We start from the raw sequence: 21,508 nt of genomic DNA, 5'->3' as shown, positions 1-21,508 counted from the left end.
AGAATTTATTTTTTAAATAGTCACCACGATTCTCAATGCACTTTTGCCAGCTTCTCTAGATGCCTTTGTTAGTCGTAAAAGTCTGGAGCACACATTTTCACTCACATCTCTGTTGTAACTCTGAAATCGATGAACCACTGAACTGTGCTGACATCAACTGCATCGGCTTTGTAAATATTCAACAGGTGCCGATGAATGTTGATCGGTTCAGTTTTTGCTGCATGGAGAAATTCAATCGTGCATCTCTGCTTCTGACGCCCGTCCATAACAAGAGTTGCTTTCTCAGAATCTCACACTGTCAAGATCTGCAAAAGATGTTGCATGTTAAGCTATGCAACACCAGAATTATCGCTGGTTGTGCACGTATGCAATGGATTGTTGAAAATTCCAAAAGAAGAACATTCATTCAGAAATCAAAACATTGCAGAAGGAATGTGCCAACCTTGAAATAGCATTCTTGACCACTGACCAAGATTTAAAACAAAAAACAGCCATTTTGGAATTTGACCTTGAACAAATTTTGATGAGAGGTTTTCAATATAAACAAATGGAAACTAGAGTAGAGGAAAACAGCCAAGAGAGCCAACCTGTTGTCATTTGTCATCAACAATCCACTGCCACACCACATTTCTCTCTCTCTCTCTCTCTCTCTCTGGCTCTTCTATAGCAAGCATGGTTGAATAAAAATAAATGACGGATTTTTTATAAATATTGCTTTCAGCATGATCTTTTTGAAATTCAGGTTGTCATTCATATTATATAAACTCGCATGTAAATGTTGGCACTTGAACCAACAGGGTACAGAGAGCCTACTGTAGAAAGTGCTGCATAACATAACAAAAAGAGATGAAACTTTAGGTCATGAATGCATTAGTTCAGTTATCATAACAATGCAATTCTCAATCCCCTCCGATCCATTCGAGCAGAATAACACAATAGAAGGCATTACTTTAGGAACGTCCCTCAAAGTAAAAAATAAATAACACACACACAAAAACATGCTTGAAGTCATCTAATTTATATGAAGAACCTAAAACAGAGAGTATCAAGAGTATCATTTCACACAATAATAATTTTAATTTAATCTATTTTATTAATTGAGTGAAAATTTCTCCACTTTAACTGTTTTATCAGCCAGAATAATTATATACATGAAAAAGAACCGAAGTAAAATAAAATATGTTTGTACCAATGACGTAATAGAAGGTGAAAAAAATGAGAAATTAAGCTAGTCTGAATCAAGTATGTCAAACAGATTGCTATTTGTGTCTCACTTTGAAAATTTGAAAAGATAATGTTTTACATTAGAAGATATTACTTGAAATGCACATTTTCTTTACTTTTATCAATAAACAATAATACTGGATTATTGGGAATGAGTTTGGTAATAAGGAAATCATTAAGAACTCTTATTACCAAATTGTAAATGGAAGTAATTATCTCCCTTGATTTGAACTCATGAGATAAAGTTTGTATTTGATCCATTTGAGGTCATCTGGTGCAAAAGCTCTTTTCATTATATCAATAACTAGCGGGGGTACCCGGCGTTGCCCGAGTGTTTGTTTCCGGGACGGGGGGGGGGGGAGTTTTAAAAAATGTTATGGTAGGTAAGTAGGAAGGATCAAACCCGGAGTCATGAGTAAAAGTAGGAAAATAAAGTGTGAAAAAAAAAAACAAAACAAAAACATCTGCAACATTAACAGTTCGGCCACCAAGAAAAGTCCATTCCAGTTGTTTAGAAAAAAAAAAAAAAAAAAAAAACGACTACGGTAGGTCGGCGCGAACGTGAAAATATAATGTGAATTGTCCAGCACGCTAACCACTACGCCACAGAGCACTGCAGCTTAGTTTAGTGATTTTAAATAACTTCACATGAAAGAACTATGAAGCCAAACCGGTGTTCTCTTCTCAACTGTTCCTTGTGAACGATCCCCAAACGGTGTTAAGTGGTGGCAGGGGGAGGAGGAATTTATTAGAGAGAAAATATTTTACCACTTCCATTGATCTTAACCGATTTTGGCCGTGACTTCTCAGCAGAAAAAGTATAGAAATCTAAGATTATCGAGGAATTTGAGAAATAATAAACCTATAACACACCTCAGATATTGTTCTGCTGTTTGTGCATATTATATTTGCATGAAATATCTTGATTTTTAATCCTATTAATGTCAAAATCCGACGGGAAAAAATGAGTTCATTTTATTTATATAGAGAAGATAAAAAAAAACAATAAAATTAAAGAAGCAGACTTCACTAAAATAATTCACATTTAAGCTTTTTTTAAAAAATGACTGAAAACATGAAACGTGTGTAATAAGCTTGATTAAAATTGAAATTACACTTTATTACTGTTATCGCTTTTACTTTATTTTATAAATCCACAATATTTCTTCTTACTATATACCGAAAAGTGGTATCAAAATATTAAATGCTCCATTTTAAAGAGACAAATAAGAAATGATGAAAACTTTGCTGTCTATTTTCAAACCCTGCTTCACTTGGTCAAACTGGGATAGTGTCTTGGTAGATTTGAGCGTGGAGGATCGTTGTCTGCTGGATAGGGTGGGCTCACTTCAATTCCCTCACTTTCAAGAAATTCCTGTAGAAGAAAGAAACAGAAGAGTTGAATCAAGAAAGTGACAAAAATATGGTGTATCATTTGTAGTTTAAAGAATCTGTAGCAAAACAAAAAAGAAAAGGTCTAACGAGACGCAAAGCAAATTCCACTACACTGGTTGTATCGAAAAAGTCTGATGAGACATAGAACATTGTTCACGGTACACAGGTTTGAACACTCCCCAACTCCTCCCAGCGACCTGCTTTTATAGTGTCTGGTATGCCTCATTGGCAGATGTGTCATGTGACCATACGAGAGCTGTGTGAGATCGAGGGCTTTAAAAGATCACGGACGCCATCTTAGATCTTTTGGACTTTTCTTTCTTTTCAGCCCACGGGACAGAAGGACGTTTCTGATGTAAGTATTGATTATTTATTTATCGTTTGTACAGCCACACAAAGCACAAACGCATGGCCGCTTGCTTCTTTGATGAGCATCACAGAATCATGAACAATCTCAAAGAGAATGGCAATTCCAAGAGAAATTGGAACGGATCATAGTATTGCAGAATTATGCTACAATAATGACAACAGCTATAAAATACTGTAATCTTATTTTCTTCAAATAGGTAAAATCCTAATTTTTTTGCCACCCAAATAACAAGGAAAACCAATGGTCATTACCAGCCAATGATAAATCAATGTTAAGTGGTCATCACAAGAATGTAAAATCATTTTCAATGGTTCGATAACTGCAACAGAATTGCAAATCTGGGAAGACATATTGTCATTCAGACTCCAGGAAACACAATTGTCAGTGAGCAATCATTCATGATAACCTGTGTGAGAACTCATAGTGAGTACATAACAGTACAGGGTGGAACAATGAAATTGTCGCCCTAGAAAAGACATGATTCCATTTCCTTTGATGAAAACGGGTTTTCTTTTTTTGTTGCAGACCATCAACTAGTCGGCCAGTTATGTACAAATCCCAAGAGCGATAGGAGCCTTCTATCATGTCTGAAAGTGACACAATGTTCAACGAGTGAGATGGAAATGTGTTACCGGTCCAAATTATGACAACAGGACCATTGTCAGCACTCTCAAAATGTATCGCTGGGTTGCCATAAATAACAGGGACATGTCCAGGGTGATGAAAACAAAGCTTCCAGCCATGGTTATAGTCTTTGATGTGGTTTAAAGTGAGGTCCACATCATGCCACCTCACATTTTTAAAGTCGGCTTGAAAGTGAACGCCAAAGTGTACCTAGATATACTGAAGACTGTGGCCGATTCCCTGGTGCAATCAGGTGAGCGCTGGCAGACCCTGAGTGTGGAAGCAGGATTCTGCGCTGGCCTACAAGTCCAAAGAGATCCACGCTTGGCTTCAGAAGGAGTGCTACAACTTTGTACCTTTCTCTCACTGCACCCCTCCTTCCCTGACCTGAATTTGCTGAACTACTTTGTTTGGTCATACGTTGAGAACATCACCAACATGACCTCTCACAACACCAAAGCCAGCATGATCTCCGAACCCCATCGAGTATTCGCCAAGCTCTCACCAGTACTTGTGGAAAAGGCATGCTCCCAGTTCCGGACTTGTATCGAGGCGGTAATTGAGGCTGAAGACGGCTACATTGAATAGATGTCAGCTCTACTACATTAATCAAGTTCTCTGAATTTATTTTTTCAATAAAAGCTTTAAAATAAAGCTGTAGTGATGTTTTCTTTAAGGCGACAAATTTATCGTTCCACCGTGTGTCTTTACATTTGAGACTGTGAATACTAAACTAACCTCTGTATAAAAATGCTACATACATATTCAAGAAGCCTTTTATATGTTTAACATAAACAAACTGACAATACCTACTTAGATATATATAAAAAAAAATATGTCCATAAAAATGTAGAGGCACAATGGTTGTATGTTTTCTGAGAGATTGAAAAATTGAAAGAGAGAAAACACACTCAGAGTATAACTGATTGTTTTTGAAGAATACTGGAATCCTTAGCTTTTTGTTACTTATATTACAGAGTGAACTTTATTTACGAAAATGAAAGGTGATAAAAAAGGCGAAAATTACTAGAAATCTGGGAAGACTTTTTGGCATTAAGATGCAAGAAACACCTTCCATTTAACCAGCAAGAGATAATTGATAAATGTTGTATGTTGATAAAAATACATAATAATAATAATAATAATAATAATAATAATAACTAGCGGGACCTGTGGAAATTCCACAGAAGCATTTTTCATATGTAATATATTGTTGCTGGGCATGCTGTGAGCGTTCTGTTCAGCATGAATGAAGGCACAATCATATTATTCTACTTTTTTATTAAAACTGTATCGCCCCCTTACTAAAATAATAACTTTGATATATTTCCTGGGCTGATTATTTCATTACAAACACACTGATCAATTAACTCACATTTTGTCATTTTTCATAATTATTGAATATGTTACTATGTTCGGCAATAATTTTTCATAATTTCACCCCACATTATCGCCTCTCCCTTTACTAAAATATTAAATTTTATATATTGTATTGGCTCATTATTTTATAAAAAAAAACATAACTATCAATCAACTCAAATTTCATCATTTTTAATAATTCTTGGATATGGTACTAATTTTGACAATTTTTCATCATTTAAACTCACCATATCGCACACCTTACTAAAATAATAATGTCTAGGTTGATTATTTCATTACAAACACACACATCAATCAACACACATTTCATCATTTTTCGTAATTCTTGGATATGTTACTAAATTCGAGAATATTTTTTTATAATTTAAACCAACGTTGTGGCCCAACCTTACTAAAATAATAATTTTGATACATTTGCTGGGCTGATTATTTCATTGCAAGCACTAATCAATTAACCTCCATTTCATCATTTTTCATAATTCTTGGGTATGTTACTAATTTCAACAATCATTTTTCATAATTTATACCCACATTATCGCCCCGTCCTTAATAAAATAATAACTTTAAAATATTGTCTGGGCTTATTATTTTATTACAAACGCACTAATGCATGAAATCACATTTAATCATTTTTCATAATTCTTGGATATGTTACTTTCGACAATCATTTTTCATAATTTTAACCCACATTTTCGCCCTTTCCTCTTTACTAAATAACTTTGATACAGGCTGATTATTTCCTTACAAACACACCAATCAATTATCTAATATTTAATCATTTTTTCGTAATTCTTGGATATGTTACTAATTTCGACAATAATTTTTCTTAATTTAAGTCCTCCTTATCTCCTTCCCCTTTACTTATATAATAACTTTGATAACAGTCATTATCAGTGACAAATTAATGGTAAACGGCTGTGGCGATAATGCAAATTGATTGTCACTTGGTATTGAAAGAAGTGGAAATTACACAAAATTTAGGGAGATTTGTTGTCATTCAGATTCCAGGAAGCACCAAACACACGTTATGTCCTCAGTCGCAAAGTAGACAAATAATAGAAAAAAAACTTCAACTTGCTTTTTCTTTGTAACAAAAACATTTATTTACTCATTATTGCAGCCATGACGTCGCCCACGTGATCATCTTCTCTCACGTGATCTCAAACGTTATTCACATCTCTTGCGAGATCTCATTCTGTGCTCCAGATTTCTAACGTTCTCTTTCTCTTTTTTTATAGTATTTTTTTTCTTTACAAGTGACGTCATTTCGCATGCATTTGAATATGCGCGTCCACACTATGTTACATAGTAAGCGATCGCAAATAATGACTCATGTTAGAATTCTTAGTGAGCAAATACTACTGATAAAAATAGTCTGAATAATTCAAATTAAAACCATCCTGTAGTTTTGTGTTAGAAAGAACCAAGAATTAGAGCTAAGTAGATGCTTGATAATCTACGCTAGTTTGTCCTGGCAAAATCTATTGCTCTTATAATTCTTATTAAACAATTCCGATTTACATATAGCCAAAACATTTTGTAGTAAGTGTCTTTGGGGTTGTGACTTATATTTATAGTTTTATGTGACGGCTGGGATCATAGGATCAAACAATTTCCGGTAAAAATGTACATGTCATCAAGGACCAAGAGGGGGGGGGAGCAAACTTTCGTAGCAAAAATTTTTTTTTCTTTTTTTTATTATATTTTCACCCCAAACAAGGTACATTGCCATTTTGGTGTAGGGGGCTACTATCAGGGACATGAGCTACTGGTTTACTATGTAGGGAGTTGGGCAGCAAGATGTCGGTTCATGTTACACTTGAACTTCTGCATGTCAGTACAGTTGGGGAAGCAGGGACCCAGTGGCGTATCTAGGGTATGGCAGGCATGGCCCGTGCCATGGGCGCCACTCTGACATGGGCGCAAAAATTGCTTGACAAAAATTAAAATTAGTAGTTAGGTATATCTAAGGTATAAATTATTAAGAAGGGGCGCACATTCAAACTTTGCCATGGGCGCCATTTTACATAGGTACGCCACTGCAGGGACCTGGAAAGGAATTCCAAAGTCTAGCGGTTCTGAGTAGGAAACTACTGAAGTAGAAAGCTCTCTTACATCTAGGGATCTCTACTGTGTAGGGGTGGGGTTTTGTTGCTTGTTGGGTTTGTCGAGGATATTTACGTCATGGGGGCACAAGTGCTTGCAGTTCGTCAGAGCATTCACCATTAAAATACTTGTAGAACAGGCAGAGGGAGAAAAAAATTCCGTCATTAGGACAGAGGCTGAAGATTAGATGACAGTTCAGGACCTATCAGGTTGGAGACTCTCTTTTGGACCTTGTCTAGGAGCGAGAGACTAGTAGCAGATGCACCAGCACAAATATGACAATCGTTCTGTTCATTTTTTTAGGGCAACTTAAAAATTGCAATGAATGTTCTTATAACGTGAAATTTAAATATTTTTATTGATTTATTAATTTTTTTATATAATTACTTTGTCAAATTACTCAACCTGATAAATAAACACGATTTTTTGGATTGCCCTAATTATAACTCTTCGAGTTTCACAGATTTTTGTTAAACCTTGGTACCTTTTGCCATGTTCTGGTTGTAATTAAATATTTATAAATGTACGAAGCAAAAAAAAAAAAAAAAAAAATGAACGAAACAAAACAAACAGTTTTGTTTAATTTTCTTACAAAAAATGAAAATAAATTAGTAAATATTTTGAATGAAACGGAACAAAATGAAACAAATTCAACCCTGCAAAATTCCCCCTATATGTAGGGTAAACTTTGAGCCGTTTTTGTGAAATGGTAGGTAAAATTGATCCGCAAGCATAAATATTTCCTCGTTAGGCAAATAATTTATAACAAGGTAAATTCCTGTCTGCTTATTTCTGGCTGACCCTACTGGCGCTTTAAACTAGGGAAACAAAATTTTGGTCAAATTCTCTGAGGGCGGGTATTCAAAAAGCATAGAGTTCTATGACTAAGCTCTGCAATTGAAGATTTGAAATCTGCAAGAGTTGGTCTTCAAAACAACATAATTGAAATGATGAATAGTGAAAAAATATTTTTGTATTAGTGAGTAGGAGGGGGAAGGGGGAGAATTAACATGAGAGAAGTACAACAGAAACTTTTAGACATACCCTTGTAAATGCATCACAATCGCAGATGTGGAATGTGCGGCCATAGAACGTGACATTTACGCCATTGTTTAGGTCTGTCCAATGCCACTTATCACCTTGCTCATTTTTCGGAATCTGGTGTCGCCTGAGAAAAATACCTGTGACCAATAAATAATTAGAACACGTTATTTCCATGCTGAAAAAATGAAATCTTATTATGAACAGTTTTAATTTAATATTATCTTAAACGTGTCTGGTCCTGGTATTGACCTTAAACTATATCCGATGGTGAGGCTCCAGCTTGCGGGCTTTGGGGAGTGTGAAGCCACCCCTTAATTGCCATTGCTCCCAGGTTCACTCTGACCCAGAGTGGTAGTACCTGTTAGGGTCCCAACTATGGGTTAAATAGAAACCGACTTGAAAAAAAGAAAACATATTCTATTAAAAAAATTTTTCTTCAAAATAACTGGATTCGGCATTAAATAACCTGAAAAGGGTTGATATGCCGTAAAACAAAAACAACCAACCAACCTTAAACGTTTAGGGTATTTGTGCTATATATTGGGACCCTATACCAATAAGTAAAGACTATGTTAACTAGTATGAATTTTAGGAGTGTTACATTAAGTACATGCTTGAACAAACTTGTGACAAATGGAGATGGGCCCAGTTCACCTAGTGTAAGTGAGATGACAAGGGTTCAAAGGTCAGCTCCTACAAGCAGGTGCCTAATTGTGAGATGAAAATTGCATCACATGTTTGATCCAGATTTTCAAAGCAGTTCATGTCAACTGAGTCTGGCACTGAACCGTTCAATATCACACACGTACAAAACTCTTTCCATTGATACGAGCGGTGAATGTACGTGTACATAAATTTGAAATAAAAACTATACTTATTTAGAATAAAAGCAAACCTATAACTATTCTATCTGCTTACCTTGTGGAATTCCACTGTTTTCAACTTTGGGTTCTGTCACAGCAATGGTATCATCTTCCAAGTAATAAAAGATTTGACATGACCTCACTCTGTAGAATTCTTGTGCCGATTCATGTACTGTTTCTTTAAAATAACAATAAAATCGGAGGACCTAGATTAAAAAAAAAAACAGAAACAAGTTTATATATTATTTAATTGGAATTCATTATTGAGATGAGTATTATTTATTTATTTTATTTTTATTGCGGACTATTATCCTCATCTTTATTAGTTGTTGTTTCACGACGTTTCGGCCAACTATTCCTCTGGCCTTCATCAGGTAGTAACCGCGACAACAACTACAGAAGGCAGTAATTGCAGTGAATGCAATACGGAAATTCAGAGTTCCTATCCATTGCGGTTACCACCTGACGAAGGCTAGAGGAATAGTTGGCCGAAACATCGTGAAACAACAACTAAGAAAAGATAAGGATAATAGTCCGCAATAAAAATGAAATTAAGTTTATATAGCTATTAAACTATCAAGTTTTGTTTGTTTATTAATGGCAGATCAACATTTTTGGGGTCATTCAATACTTCTAAACACTACATTGCATATAGTAAATTGAACATATAAGTTATTTTGTAGGAAAGTTAAAAGTGGACTCTGGGTTTACTTTCGGCAGTCTTGTAACTCTTGCTTCCATTATTTTGTCCTTTAGTCCTCACATTCCATGTCAATGTTTCTGACAAAAGAGGAAGAATTGCTGTATCCTGGGTTAGAATTTATCCATCTAACACTTATCAGTGACCAGTTTTTGATTTTGAAGTGGTATTTGTTTTAGCTCCTTACACCAAATGGCTTCATACCTTGTCTGGAGTGATTTCCATAGAAAAGGAAATGTCACCCATAGCTGGCGGAATAATTGTAGATTAATACCTTTCTAAATGGGATTATTGAATACAGGTTCAAACTAGCTTGGAATCGAATCCTAATGGTATTTTTTCAAATTTATTTGGCAGGACATGTAAAGTAGCATTAGGGTTTGAATTCTACTCGACATCATCTTCAAGTGTCTATAGTCTCTTGCATAGGTGTTCCTCAGCAAAACCTAACATGAGGATACTTCACTCTTATAAGTAAACCTTAACTAAATATTTAAAATATCATTGTATTCAAAGTGCTACTAAGATAGCCTTGACAACTATACTCTGGTTCACCTTCATCCATAAGAATCTCAGGAAGAAAAGGGGCACAATAGTTGAGTGTTAACAGAATTAAACAAAACAAGCTATTTCTTATCCCAATCCATAACTGAGTTCAGAAGTAGTAGCATAGTTTCAGCTTCAAACAGGCATCATCATCATCAGCAGCAGCAGCAGCGACCCGGCTGTTTTTAACAGCATAGCAACCACGGCTCTCCAAATTGTAGAGCCATGGTAATCTCGGGAAGACAAATAAAGACAGTAGTTTCCCATTGCTTTCTATCTTGATTCAGGGGTGCATCTCCTCCAGTGATTTAAATGCGCCCCCAGTTGTGTTACCGGTTATTCTTCAATCAACACCAGCAGATGAAATAAATGCTTGCCTCAAATACTCTACTTTTTTGTTCCATGTGAAGACATTAAACTTGAATCAAAATATGCATATCCAGTTGCAGACTGTTCGATCCGCACAAAAATTTTTGCATCACTTGTGGGAAATTGGGTACAAAAAAGTGCTGGAAATTTCTACAACTTGGCGCGGTACACACAGCACCTAGCCTTCCCAAATAGTCAAAAGTAAAAAATTGGTACATGGAGGCCATCGGATTTTTTTCTGTTTGCTAAATGTCTCATAACTGGGCATGCACTAATCGCTCCCATTATGTTATGAATAAGACCTGAAAACACCTTTTGGAGATCGTGTTCAGTTGGGGTAAAGGTTATCATGCTTGACTCATTGTCTTGAAGTTTTGGTTTCAATCTCAACTCAAGTATTTTCTTTTTATTTTACTCACAAGAAGTGAACAGTTTAGATACTCGCATGCACATGCCTCAGTTTCTTTCCATTTTTTTTTTTTTACTCCATTTTTTTAAAGAAATTTAACATTACGTTTAATACCAGGCAATGCCAGGCACATTTGCTAATCTATACTATTAATAAAATTCAAAATGTTTATTTATTTATTTATGTGTGTACATATATCAATAAAACTTTCAAACGGATGCAATGAATTGAAAAATTCTTCTTTTTTTTCCTGAAAGGTGTGAGTCTCTAGATTGTCCTTATCTATATATGGTTCGTAACGAACAACGCCGAGTCACACAAAAAGCCCGAAATAAGGGTTCTTGGGCCGTTTCGTTTTTGTCAAAAAAATTACCTGCCCATATCAATGGAATTTAGCACTGTCCGTATACAGTCGCAGTAACATCTTTCGGCATACGTACAGGACTTGTGGCGCAATGGATAATGCGTCTGACTACGGATCAGAAGATTCCAGATTCGAATCTTGGCAAGGTCGTAATAATTTTAACCATCATTTTATCCAACGTTTACTCATTATCCTTACCCTTAGGTTATTTTTGTTTTTTCAGTGATTTTGTTTTGTGCATATGGGAATTTCCCATACTCTGAGTTCACAGGGTAAGCGTTGATGGTAAGACAATATTGAGTGCACTTGATGTTGAGTGTACTCGATTTTGTGTTTGACTCAGCATTGTGTGTGCTAATGCAGCACAGCTGCTAGTTAAAAATAAAAGTACTTAGTCAAATTACGTAATTTAAAAAAAATATATTTTCGTTTCGTAATAGGTACATACATTAGACACATTTTTCTTTATTGTTGTTTTTTAATTAGGAGGAGGTCTGGACAAAAAACCGAAATATGTTCCAGTTTTGCCCAGGACAATGCTGAGTAGCCCTGCTAGATGAATACATTAAAAATTGCTAATGGATGATTCTTACTGATAAGTCATTTTGCAAGTTAAAAGTGCAAGAAATACAGGAGTAAAAAAAAAAAAAAATTTACACACTTTTTTGTCCAAAGCTACACGAGCAGGAACAAATGGTTTTGAAGTGACAGGTTTCACCTGTCCATAGGTCAGGCTGGGTTCAAAGTTGACCAAATCTTCCACGTCTTTCTCGATCAATGGGTCATGTTTGAGAAGGTTGCCACCAATTATTCTGACCTCTGGCCTCTCAGAGAACATGTAGCCATTGTGATAACTCAGAGTTTGGCTTTGATGGAAATTCGTTTTCTGAAAGAAAAAAAAAAGATAAAACAAACTGAAGACGCACTTAAGAAGAAAGCTATGTAGCTTACTTGCTATAGAGAGAGAGAGAGATATGGTAATCAAGATTTGGTATATATCCACAGATTAAATTCTGGAAAATCTTTACTGTGTTTATGTAATAGTGTTCAATAATATAGTAGATATATATAAATGCAACTCTGTGTGTGTGTGAGTTCGTTCCTTATGGGCTCCAAAATGGCTGAACAGATTTTCTTTAAAATTTACAGAACTTTAGTGTATAAGTCTGGAAGTGATCTTAGTTAAGTTTTTTCTCAGAACTACCCCAATAATTACAGATAATCGATAATTGAAACCGTTATTTTAATTTATCTATCATCAGTAAAGCCATTTCTTCCATGTCATCGCTTAGCAACAATGATAGAACAACAGGCCATGAAAATTCTACTGTGGGTGAGTTGATAGCGTGTTTTTTTTTTTGTTTTTTTTATTTTTTGTTTTTTTGCATGACGTGGTCTGTAGGTTCAAACTCCACACGTAAATTTCTTCTTTTTTTTTTTCATTAACTGCAAAGAATTTTATAACACTTAAAAATTTACGTTTTTTTTTTTTCTTTCATGACTTGGTTAGTAGGTTCAAAACCCGCACATAAATTTCTTAATGTTTTTTTTTTTTTCGTTAACTGGAAAAAAGTTCATTTATAAGATTGGAAAATTTACGTGTGTATGTATATTTTAAAAATATCTTATTTTTGCAATATAAAACTCGAATATTACGGTACTTTAATTAAACTTTATAACTGATTATAGAAAAAACAAAATCGTTAACTAAGCAAAGATGATTTCTTTGTCAAAATAAAATAATACATTTGAATTTCAATCAGTCTGACAGTCTTGGTAATCTTTTAGTAAGGAATGACCTTACATATGTCTGGATGTGGTTCTGATTGGTCCTAGGAGGTCCACCCTTCCAAACCTTCTCTACCGTCTTTTGGGTGGAGTAAGTTTATTGCTTACTACCTGAGGCGTCCCTACTGAGGAATGCCGACGGGACTGCCCAGGCAATTTTTAAAAGGCTAATCCTTTGTTAGACAGCGCTGACTTTACTCTTCCTGCCTTCTAATCTTATGTCACATATTTCTGCAACGGGAAGGAAGTAAATGCTTATTTGTATTGATGGTCTTTTATTTGTTTGGGTTTTTTTTTTTTTTTTTTTTTTACCTTTATCCAGCCATGGTCATAAAACCATATGCAATAGACAAAGGATACTAAGCTAACTAGGGAATGCATAAAACTTAAAAACATTACGATAGTTAGACAATACAGAACTCTGATTGGTTGGCTGGTTGTTTTTGTTTTACGGCATATCAACCCTTTTCAGGTTATTTAATGCCGAATCCAAAGATTTTAAAGAAAAATGTTTTTAATAGAATATATTTGTTGTTTTCACATCGGTTTCTATTTAACCCATAGTTGGGACCCTAACAGGTACTACCACTCTGGGTCAGAGTGGACCAGGGAGCAATGGTAATTAAAGGGTTGTTCCACACTCCCCAAAGCCCACAAGCTGGGGCCTCACCACTGGATATAGTTTAAGGTCATATCTAGGCCCCCCATTGAGGGACTTGTACCCTCTGCAGGGGGGCAGTCGGCGTATTCTAATGCCCCACCGACAGGGTCACAGAACTCTGAAAATATCACAGTGGTATTCATTCACACAATTCTAAGGCAGCACGTTCAGGACTACAGAACACAATGCAAAAAGATAGCTGGTATATCTCTGAGCAAACATCAGTGTAATTATGCAGAAGGTCTAATGTGAATGTATTGTAAGAAATTTCTTTCCCACACGTACAAGCAACACATAAAGCTCCTTATAAACTGCATTGAATACATAGGATATGTATTGAAATAATTGAATTATTTGATGACAGATCGAGTAAGTCATCAGTCAGAGTAATATATGTTTGACCTCCATCACAGCGAGACAAAATGTGGTATCAATTTATGACATGAAAGATTAACTTCCCCCAAATAGGGGGTCACTCTAGATGGGTGCAAAATCAGCCGTAAGCGGACCTGTCATCACTCCTTGGTAGAGGTTAATCCTCCTCCCGAAAAAAGGGAGTAACGCATGGGAGCATGGCCTCTTAGAACCAAACAGAATATTTTAAGAATATAAAGGCTCCTGCCACAAACAAACCTGGATAGAAAAATACATATGGGGGAAAAAAAGAATGAGAAATATTTTTTTGTGTATTTTTTTAAATATTTTACTTTAACTGCAACTCAACATTCACCATTAAATTGACGACTTTTCTAGGTTTCCGGATATGCTGAAAACGAATATCATATTTAAATTTGGACCAGACATAGTTTTCTGACTATTAAAACTTTTATTATCCAATGTAATCTATTATGTTTTTACTGGCAGCTATATTTTTCCCCAACTGAATAAGTACTTATAAGCATGTGCTGCAAAACACCCCTCCTCATGTTAAGAATGGCGACGACCACTGAAATTCATAAGGTAATATTTGAAAAAAAAAATTATCTTAATATCTAGAAAACTATTTGTCTGCCCCAAATCTGAATTTGGTATTCGTTGTCAGCAGACACGAAAACCTGTATAATTCGTCATTTTAGATGTGTTGAGTTACCGTTAAAGTAAAAAATTTACCTTTTTCTTGAGGTCATCGCATTTTTTGTTAGAATAATGTAAAAAGCTAAAAATTATAATTTTAATCTATATATATATATATATATATATATATATATATATATATATATATATATATATATATAGGTTGAACTATATATGTGAACAGTAACACAATTACATTTAAGAACCAGATTTATTCAATGGAACACAAACTTAATTTAAGTCGCCTGACAAAGACTTGTAGTCTAAATCGACCACTCACTCGTCTGAAACATTAGCATGTTCAGTGTAGCGACTATGTAATATTTATCTGTATAAATAAAAATATATTTTGCTCTTTGTTATTAAGCACTCTTAATAACCTCGTTTAAATCACGAGATTTCCCTCCTGAATACCTTTAACTTGGTGTGTGTGTGTGTGTATATATATATATATATATATATATATATATATATATATATATATATATATATATATATATATATATATATATATCATGTAATTTTAGTACTTGCAGAGTCAGTTCTGAATATTGACGGAAATCTCAAGTAGTCCAGAAAATTGCCGAAGCAGTTTTTGATTTGAAAACAACTTTTATTTTAATGACGTTTTTCTTTCTTTCTTTCTTTTGACTGACTAATTATATTTTTAACCTTAACTCCAACCTAACCCTTTGCGTGTTTATTGTCGCACATTTTATTTTTTTTTATTTTTCTAAATATTTTTCCGTAGTTTTCAAGTCGTAAACTGCTTCGACCATTTCTCAGAATTGAAATCCTCTGAATTCTTATTCCTCGAAAAAATTACAGACATTAAAAATAAACCAATAAGAATTTGTTTTACAATACGCATTAGTACCAAATCGTAGTAATATATATATATATATATATATATATATATATATATATATATATATATATATATATATATATATATATATACAACAAATAAATATTACCAAAAACTAGATGAGTTACTCTTCTACCTAACCTAGGTGGTAAGCTTTTACGTGTTTTTACTTACTTTAAAACGTCTATTCAGTATTCAGTTTGAAAAGCAAGTAGTGTCTAGCGTTACGTGAGAACAAGAAAAAAATGGCCACGACCTGAAACTTAGATCTTTTAAATCTCGATAATGACTTAAAAACAAAAAATAAAATGAAATTCTGTTAGAAACCCACCCAATAAATGTCACGGTAACATTTATAGAGTGGATTTCTAACAGTATCTTGTTTTATTTTTATTTTTAACCCATTATCGAGACTTCAACTCACATAACGTTGGACACTACTTGTTTTTGAACCGAATAAACATTTTAAAGTAAGTTTAAAAACAGTAAAATCTTATCCAGCTAGGTAGAAGCGTAACTTATCTTGCCTTTGGTAATATTATATATATATATATATATATATATATATATATATATATATATATATATATATATATATGTTCTTTTATCACTTTTTCCTATCTCTGTCTATTGTAAACGGTGTTTAATTTATTATCACTTAATTGTGTGTAACTTTTAAATTATCGTTTGGCAATGACATATATATATATATATATATATATATATATATATATATATATATATATATATGGCTATATGTCGGTCGGTCTGTCTGTCTGTCTGTATATTTTCAAACTCTATCTCCTCCGAAACTAAAAGTCGCAAAGCGGCGCGAGGGACCTCAAATGATTGCATTTTTTACGGATCGTTGTTTTATGGGTCCTTAGCCGGTTAAAAAATTTTTAAGGGGTCAAAAATGGGTCAAAATTGAAAAAATCGTTGAACATTTTGTACATTCATCTAAGTTTTTCTTAATGTTTAATCAGTTTATATGCGTGTACATACAGTGGTAACGTCACCAGCTTTGAATGCTACAGTTTCGATTCTAGCTGATGGCGCCTAAATACTTTTTTTACCTTCGAAATCACGATTCTATAGTAATATATTACGAAATCTGGACAAATTAAAATATCATATTTAAACTTATTTTACGCCCGGCCAAAGCCCTCTCCCCTCCCATTCCGCTAGTATATATATATATATATATATATATATATATATATATATATATATATATATATGTCTGGGCAGTTTTTAATCTTGAAAACTATATAAAAAATAATTAAAAATTTTATGTTTTATTTACTCGCCTGCAATCGCTGAAACAACCTGCTTTCTTGAACTCACACACAAATAGTCCTCGCAGGGATTAACATGAAACACTATCTTTAAAATTATCTTTGTAGTGACGTCTGACGTGCAGAGAATTTCAGGGCAGGTGCTCAAGTAAAATATATATATATATATATATATATATATATATATATATATATATATATATATATATATATATATATATATGGTGGCACATGCCTTCCTTCGAAAAGGGCATTTTTAAAACAGGAGTAAAAGGGGCACGTGCTTGGGCACCTCTAGCACCGTTCCCTCTGTGTTATTTATCCTAAACAACTTTTTTTTTTAATTGCAACCACGTTAACGTTCGTGTTTTTGCTTTATCTTACCGTCATATCATGGAAGGTATTTCCAGGAAGAAAAGGCAACCCTGCCATATTGTTTTGGGCCATGGTATCTTTTTTTTTTTTTTTTTTTTTTTTCGAAAAAGCCGTTGGTCGCTAAGATACTATTTCTACGGACGACTTAAAAAAAAAAAAAAAAAAAAAAGTCGCCGTTAGTCGCTAAGATGCCGTTTCTATGACAACATTAACAACAACAAGAAAAACCGACCACCCCTTCCCTCTCTTTTTTTCTTATTCAATATTGATACTTATCTGATTCCGAAGCCTTCGAGTTAAAAATAGATTATATTTTACTTCTGCTCGGTCTCATGAGGTTATCATCCCAGGCATTACTTGGTGCTTCGGGAGCAGAAATTAGATACCGTTTGTCTAATCTAAGCTATTTTTTATTATTATTTTATTTACCTCTTCAGTCCTCACGTGTGGGTTTTATGAAAGTGTTTCGATGGAACGAACTGGATTCGAACTTGGCACATCCAGGTTGTCAGTTCGTGTCATTGATCACTTGTCAACTAGATCATTTTTTTTTTTTTTTTTAGCCCTCTTTATATTCTCCTGGCCTATATCCCTCGGATTATCACGGATTATCACTTCTTTTGAGGATTACAAAATCATTTAGATTTAGCTGTTAGATTACCAGCAAATCCTTCATAACTGAGACAATTTTTATTTTTGTTCCTATCCAGGGTACCTTTTTGGGGGAGCTGGATTTTCCCCACATCAAAAACTCCCCTTGTGTCTAACTCTGCTCTCGTGGGGAGGCAAGTAAATAGGAACATCACAAGAGGAGATTGAACATGAGATTGAGTTAGAGTCATATTCCACATCAAAACCTAAAGAATTTTACAACTGAGGCATTTATAAGCTCGTTGATAGATAGAATCATGTTATAGGGAGCAGATTTTTTTTTTTTTTGACAATTTCACCCCAAACAAGGCACAGTGCCACTTTTTTGTAGGGGGCTACTATCAGGGACATAAGTTGCAGGGGTACTATGTAGGGAGTTGAGCAGCTAGATGTCTGTTCACATTTCACTTTAACTTCTGCGTGTCATTACAATTGGGAAAGCAGGAACCCGGATGAGGACAGGATAGAGAAAGAGAGGAGAGAGGTCTTTCTTCGATGCTTGCTGGGTTCTCTCTGTTGACCAACCATCATTCCCAAATGGGCTAAAGAAGTTTCTTAGAGGACAGACGTTGCAAGCCTGTCTCTGCTTTATCATTATTATTATTATAGAAAGTACTTGTTTGAGCTTCAATTTATCGTCTCCCCCTGCCAAACTTTCACAAAAATCACTCATCTAACTACAACTACTATCAACAATTTCCTCCATTCTCTATACGTACCTTTATCTAAATACAAATTCCATAAATACTCCTAACACTGCCCACCTGTGGACCTCTGTTCCACTGGACTGCTATCCAACTGACTACAATATGGTCATCTTCAAATCCAATCTAAACAACTTCTTTTTAGCCGTTGCCTTAAATAATCAAATTTTATTCAAATTTCCACCATGAGCGATCACTACACTTTTGTCTTCGTGACCACCGCACACTCTTGTTCTCAAGTAGCTTTTGAGCTTTGATAAGTGCTGATTCTCTTGTAGAAAATACTTGTCGCAGAGGGTGAAAAACGATGTGAAGGCACCAACCGACTGTACAACTAATAAAGTAGAGACAAGGCAAAAAGGTTACGACAATTGCAAAGAAGAATGACAAACACAGATGTTCGGTTTAAGATGATATGATATCGACACCTTTCTTCATAAACTGCAAAAATTAAATATTGTTATCTCCCCTGACGGGTAAATACAGAGTGCTCCAAAAGAAGCTGATGGTTAAAAAAAAAAAATTCATAACTTTTTAAATTTTTTATATTTTTCTTTTATTTTTTCAGATTATCTAGAGTAACCCTTCCAAGGTCATCATGAGTCGTTACACTATTGAAGAGCGGATATTTATCGTAGAGTCGTATTTTCGGTTGAATGAGTCAATATTAGAAACTCAAAGAGAATTTTGACAAAATGACAAGAAATTCCCCTAATAAAGCTATGGTGGCTCGATTTCATGAGCAAGGGTCTGTATGTAACCTCCCTAAATCTGGTAGACCCCATACGGCAAGAACGGATGAGAATAGTCAGAGATTAGCAGAGAGTGTGGCCGAGGATCCATCCACATCAGTAAGAAGGAGATCAAGTCAAATTGGGGTCTCTCGATCATCTCTTCACAGAATGCTTCATGAAGAGGCCAAATTTCCATATAAAATTACATTTGGTGCAAGAGCTTCAGCCAAACAATCCGGAAAAAAGGCTGGAATATGCCATGCAATTCCAAGATTTGGCTAATGGAGATCCAAACTTTCTCAAAAACCTCATTATGTCCGATGAGGCCCATTTTTATCTGAATGGGTTCATAAATAAGCAAAATTGCAGGATTTGGGGATCAGAAAATTCCCACGGAACAGCACAACGACAATTAAACCCTCAAAAATGTACAGTATGGTGTGGAGTAACGGCAGATAAAGTCATCAGAATTAGTGGACATTTGAGTAACATCATTTTTTATAACTAAAATTAGACCTTATAACAAACATACCCTAGATTAAGTTGTGTAAATAAAATTAGAATAAGTAGACTATGATATCTTACTATATCTCAAAACATCACGGAGAGGCTCATCTACCTACATATGAAAATTGGTAAGCATAACTTAAATATTGAGGAAGTTAATCAACTTTAAAATCCGTCAGCTTCTTTTGGGACACCTGTATATGCGACTGAGGATCGCTTGTGAATTTGATATTTTCAATAAATTTTCGCCCTCAGGAGAAGCTGAGTGAATGCCGCTTCGATATCGTGCAGTACTCAGAAGCTTAGTTAATGAAGAACATGCTTTTTTTTTGTTTTTGTTTATAGAAAGAGTTTGATCACATCTTTGAAAAGATTATTTCGTAAGCTTATTTGAAAAAAATTGTAGAACGCCAAGTGAGTAACATTCGATATTTTTTTATGAAATAAAATAATTTTCTAATTTTTTTTTTTTTTTTTTTTACACTTTCGGTGATATACACCATTTTCAAAGATGAATTTTCTTTATTTTTTTTTTCCCCTCCTCCCCTTCATTCTGCTATTAGTATTAACCACAAGGAGAAGGTTCTTCATGGAGAGAGCAAAGTATACGTTTGATCTTGTTGACATTTGTTGTGTAATCTGAATCCAATGTGTTTGTATGGTCAGCACGAATCTCTAGCTATCTATCTAGCTATCTATCTAGCTATCTATCTAGCTATCTATCTATCTATATAAAGGGCACTGTGTGTGTGTGTGTGAGAGAGAGAGAGAGAGAGAGAGAGAGAGAGAGAGAGTGAGAGAGAGAGAGTTCCCTATAGGCTCCAAAACGGCTGGGCTGATTTTTTTTTTTAATTTCACACACATATACCTTATGTTCCTGGGACTGTTTTTAGATAGTTTTTTTATTGGAATACCTCTGATAAGTATAAAAAATCGATAATCAAAGAAATCTGATTAAAGAAGAAACAGTCTAATTTTGGTTGAAGTTAACACTTTTATGCAGCCTACCATTGCATTCAAGAAGTTTTATCACCACACAAGCAAAATGGTTCGGCCTATAAAATCAACACTAGGTTCTTTGATAAAACAGAGGCGCGTTCAAAATGAACGCTTTTGTTTAGAGTATAATTGGACCATTGTACTTGACTTTTGTATTTTAAATTGAATTCAAGTGATTATATAAAATTTAAAATAATTTCATAAATCAACAGTATTTGCAATGAAGACTACGATGAATTGTGGACTAAGTCACTACAGGGAGGCATGTGAAGCTTCCTGTGTTATGTGTTAGTTTTGGGGTTTGGAACGATTTTCATTGGCTGAAAATCATTTGTAATTAACACTTTCATGTTAAAACTTGCTAGCTTTAGAAAGTGAAGAGAACATATTGAAAAGACCTGGAGAAAGAAACGGTGCAATTAATTCGAGCCATCTATTTAGAATTTGGTTGAATC

General features: G+C 34.5%; 1 protein-coding gene across 3 annotated transcripts in view; it reads right to left on the bottom strand.

Moving 5' to 3' along the window:
* Positions 1–17,626, bottom strand: part of LOC145291425 (EF-hand domain-containing protein 1-like) — a 35,940-nt gene extending 18,314 nt beyond the window's left edge. For 2 of the 3 annotated variants that reach the window (XM_080137260.1, XM_080137261.1), the window contains exons 1-4: positions 17,468–17,626; positions 12,056–12,280; positions 9,062–9,212; positions 8,144–8,280 (exon numbers count right to left, since the gene is read on the bottom strand). In XM_080137260.1, the coding sequence (XP_079993386.1) occupies positions 8,144–8,280; positions 9,062–9,212; positions 12,056–12,280; positions 17,468–17,530 (576 nt within the window). In that variant the 5' untranslated portion in view covers positions 17,531–17,626. Of the gene's footprint in view, positions 1–2,311; positions 2,600–8,143; positions 8,281–9,061; positions 9,213–12,055; positions 12,281–17,467 lie in introns of those variants that run through there. The other variant, XM_080137259.1, reaches the window with a different exon arrangement.
* Between the last annotated feature and the right edge of the window lie 3,882 nt (positions 17,627–21,508).

Source organism: Euprymna scolopes, chromosome 12, assembly GCF_053919585.1.
Source record: "Euprymna scolopes isolate OS-2025 chromosome 12, ASM5391958v1, whole genome shotgun sequence".
NCBI lineage: Eukaryota > Metazoa > Mollusca > Cephalopoda > Sepiida > Sepiolidae > Euprymna > Euprymna scolopes.
Note: the sequence above shows the minus strand (reverse complement) of the source record. Positions and strands in the feature narration are given on the sequence as shown.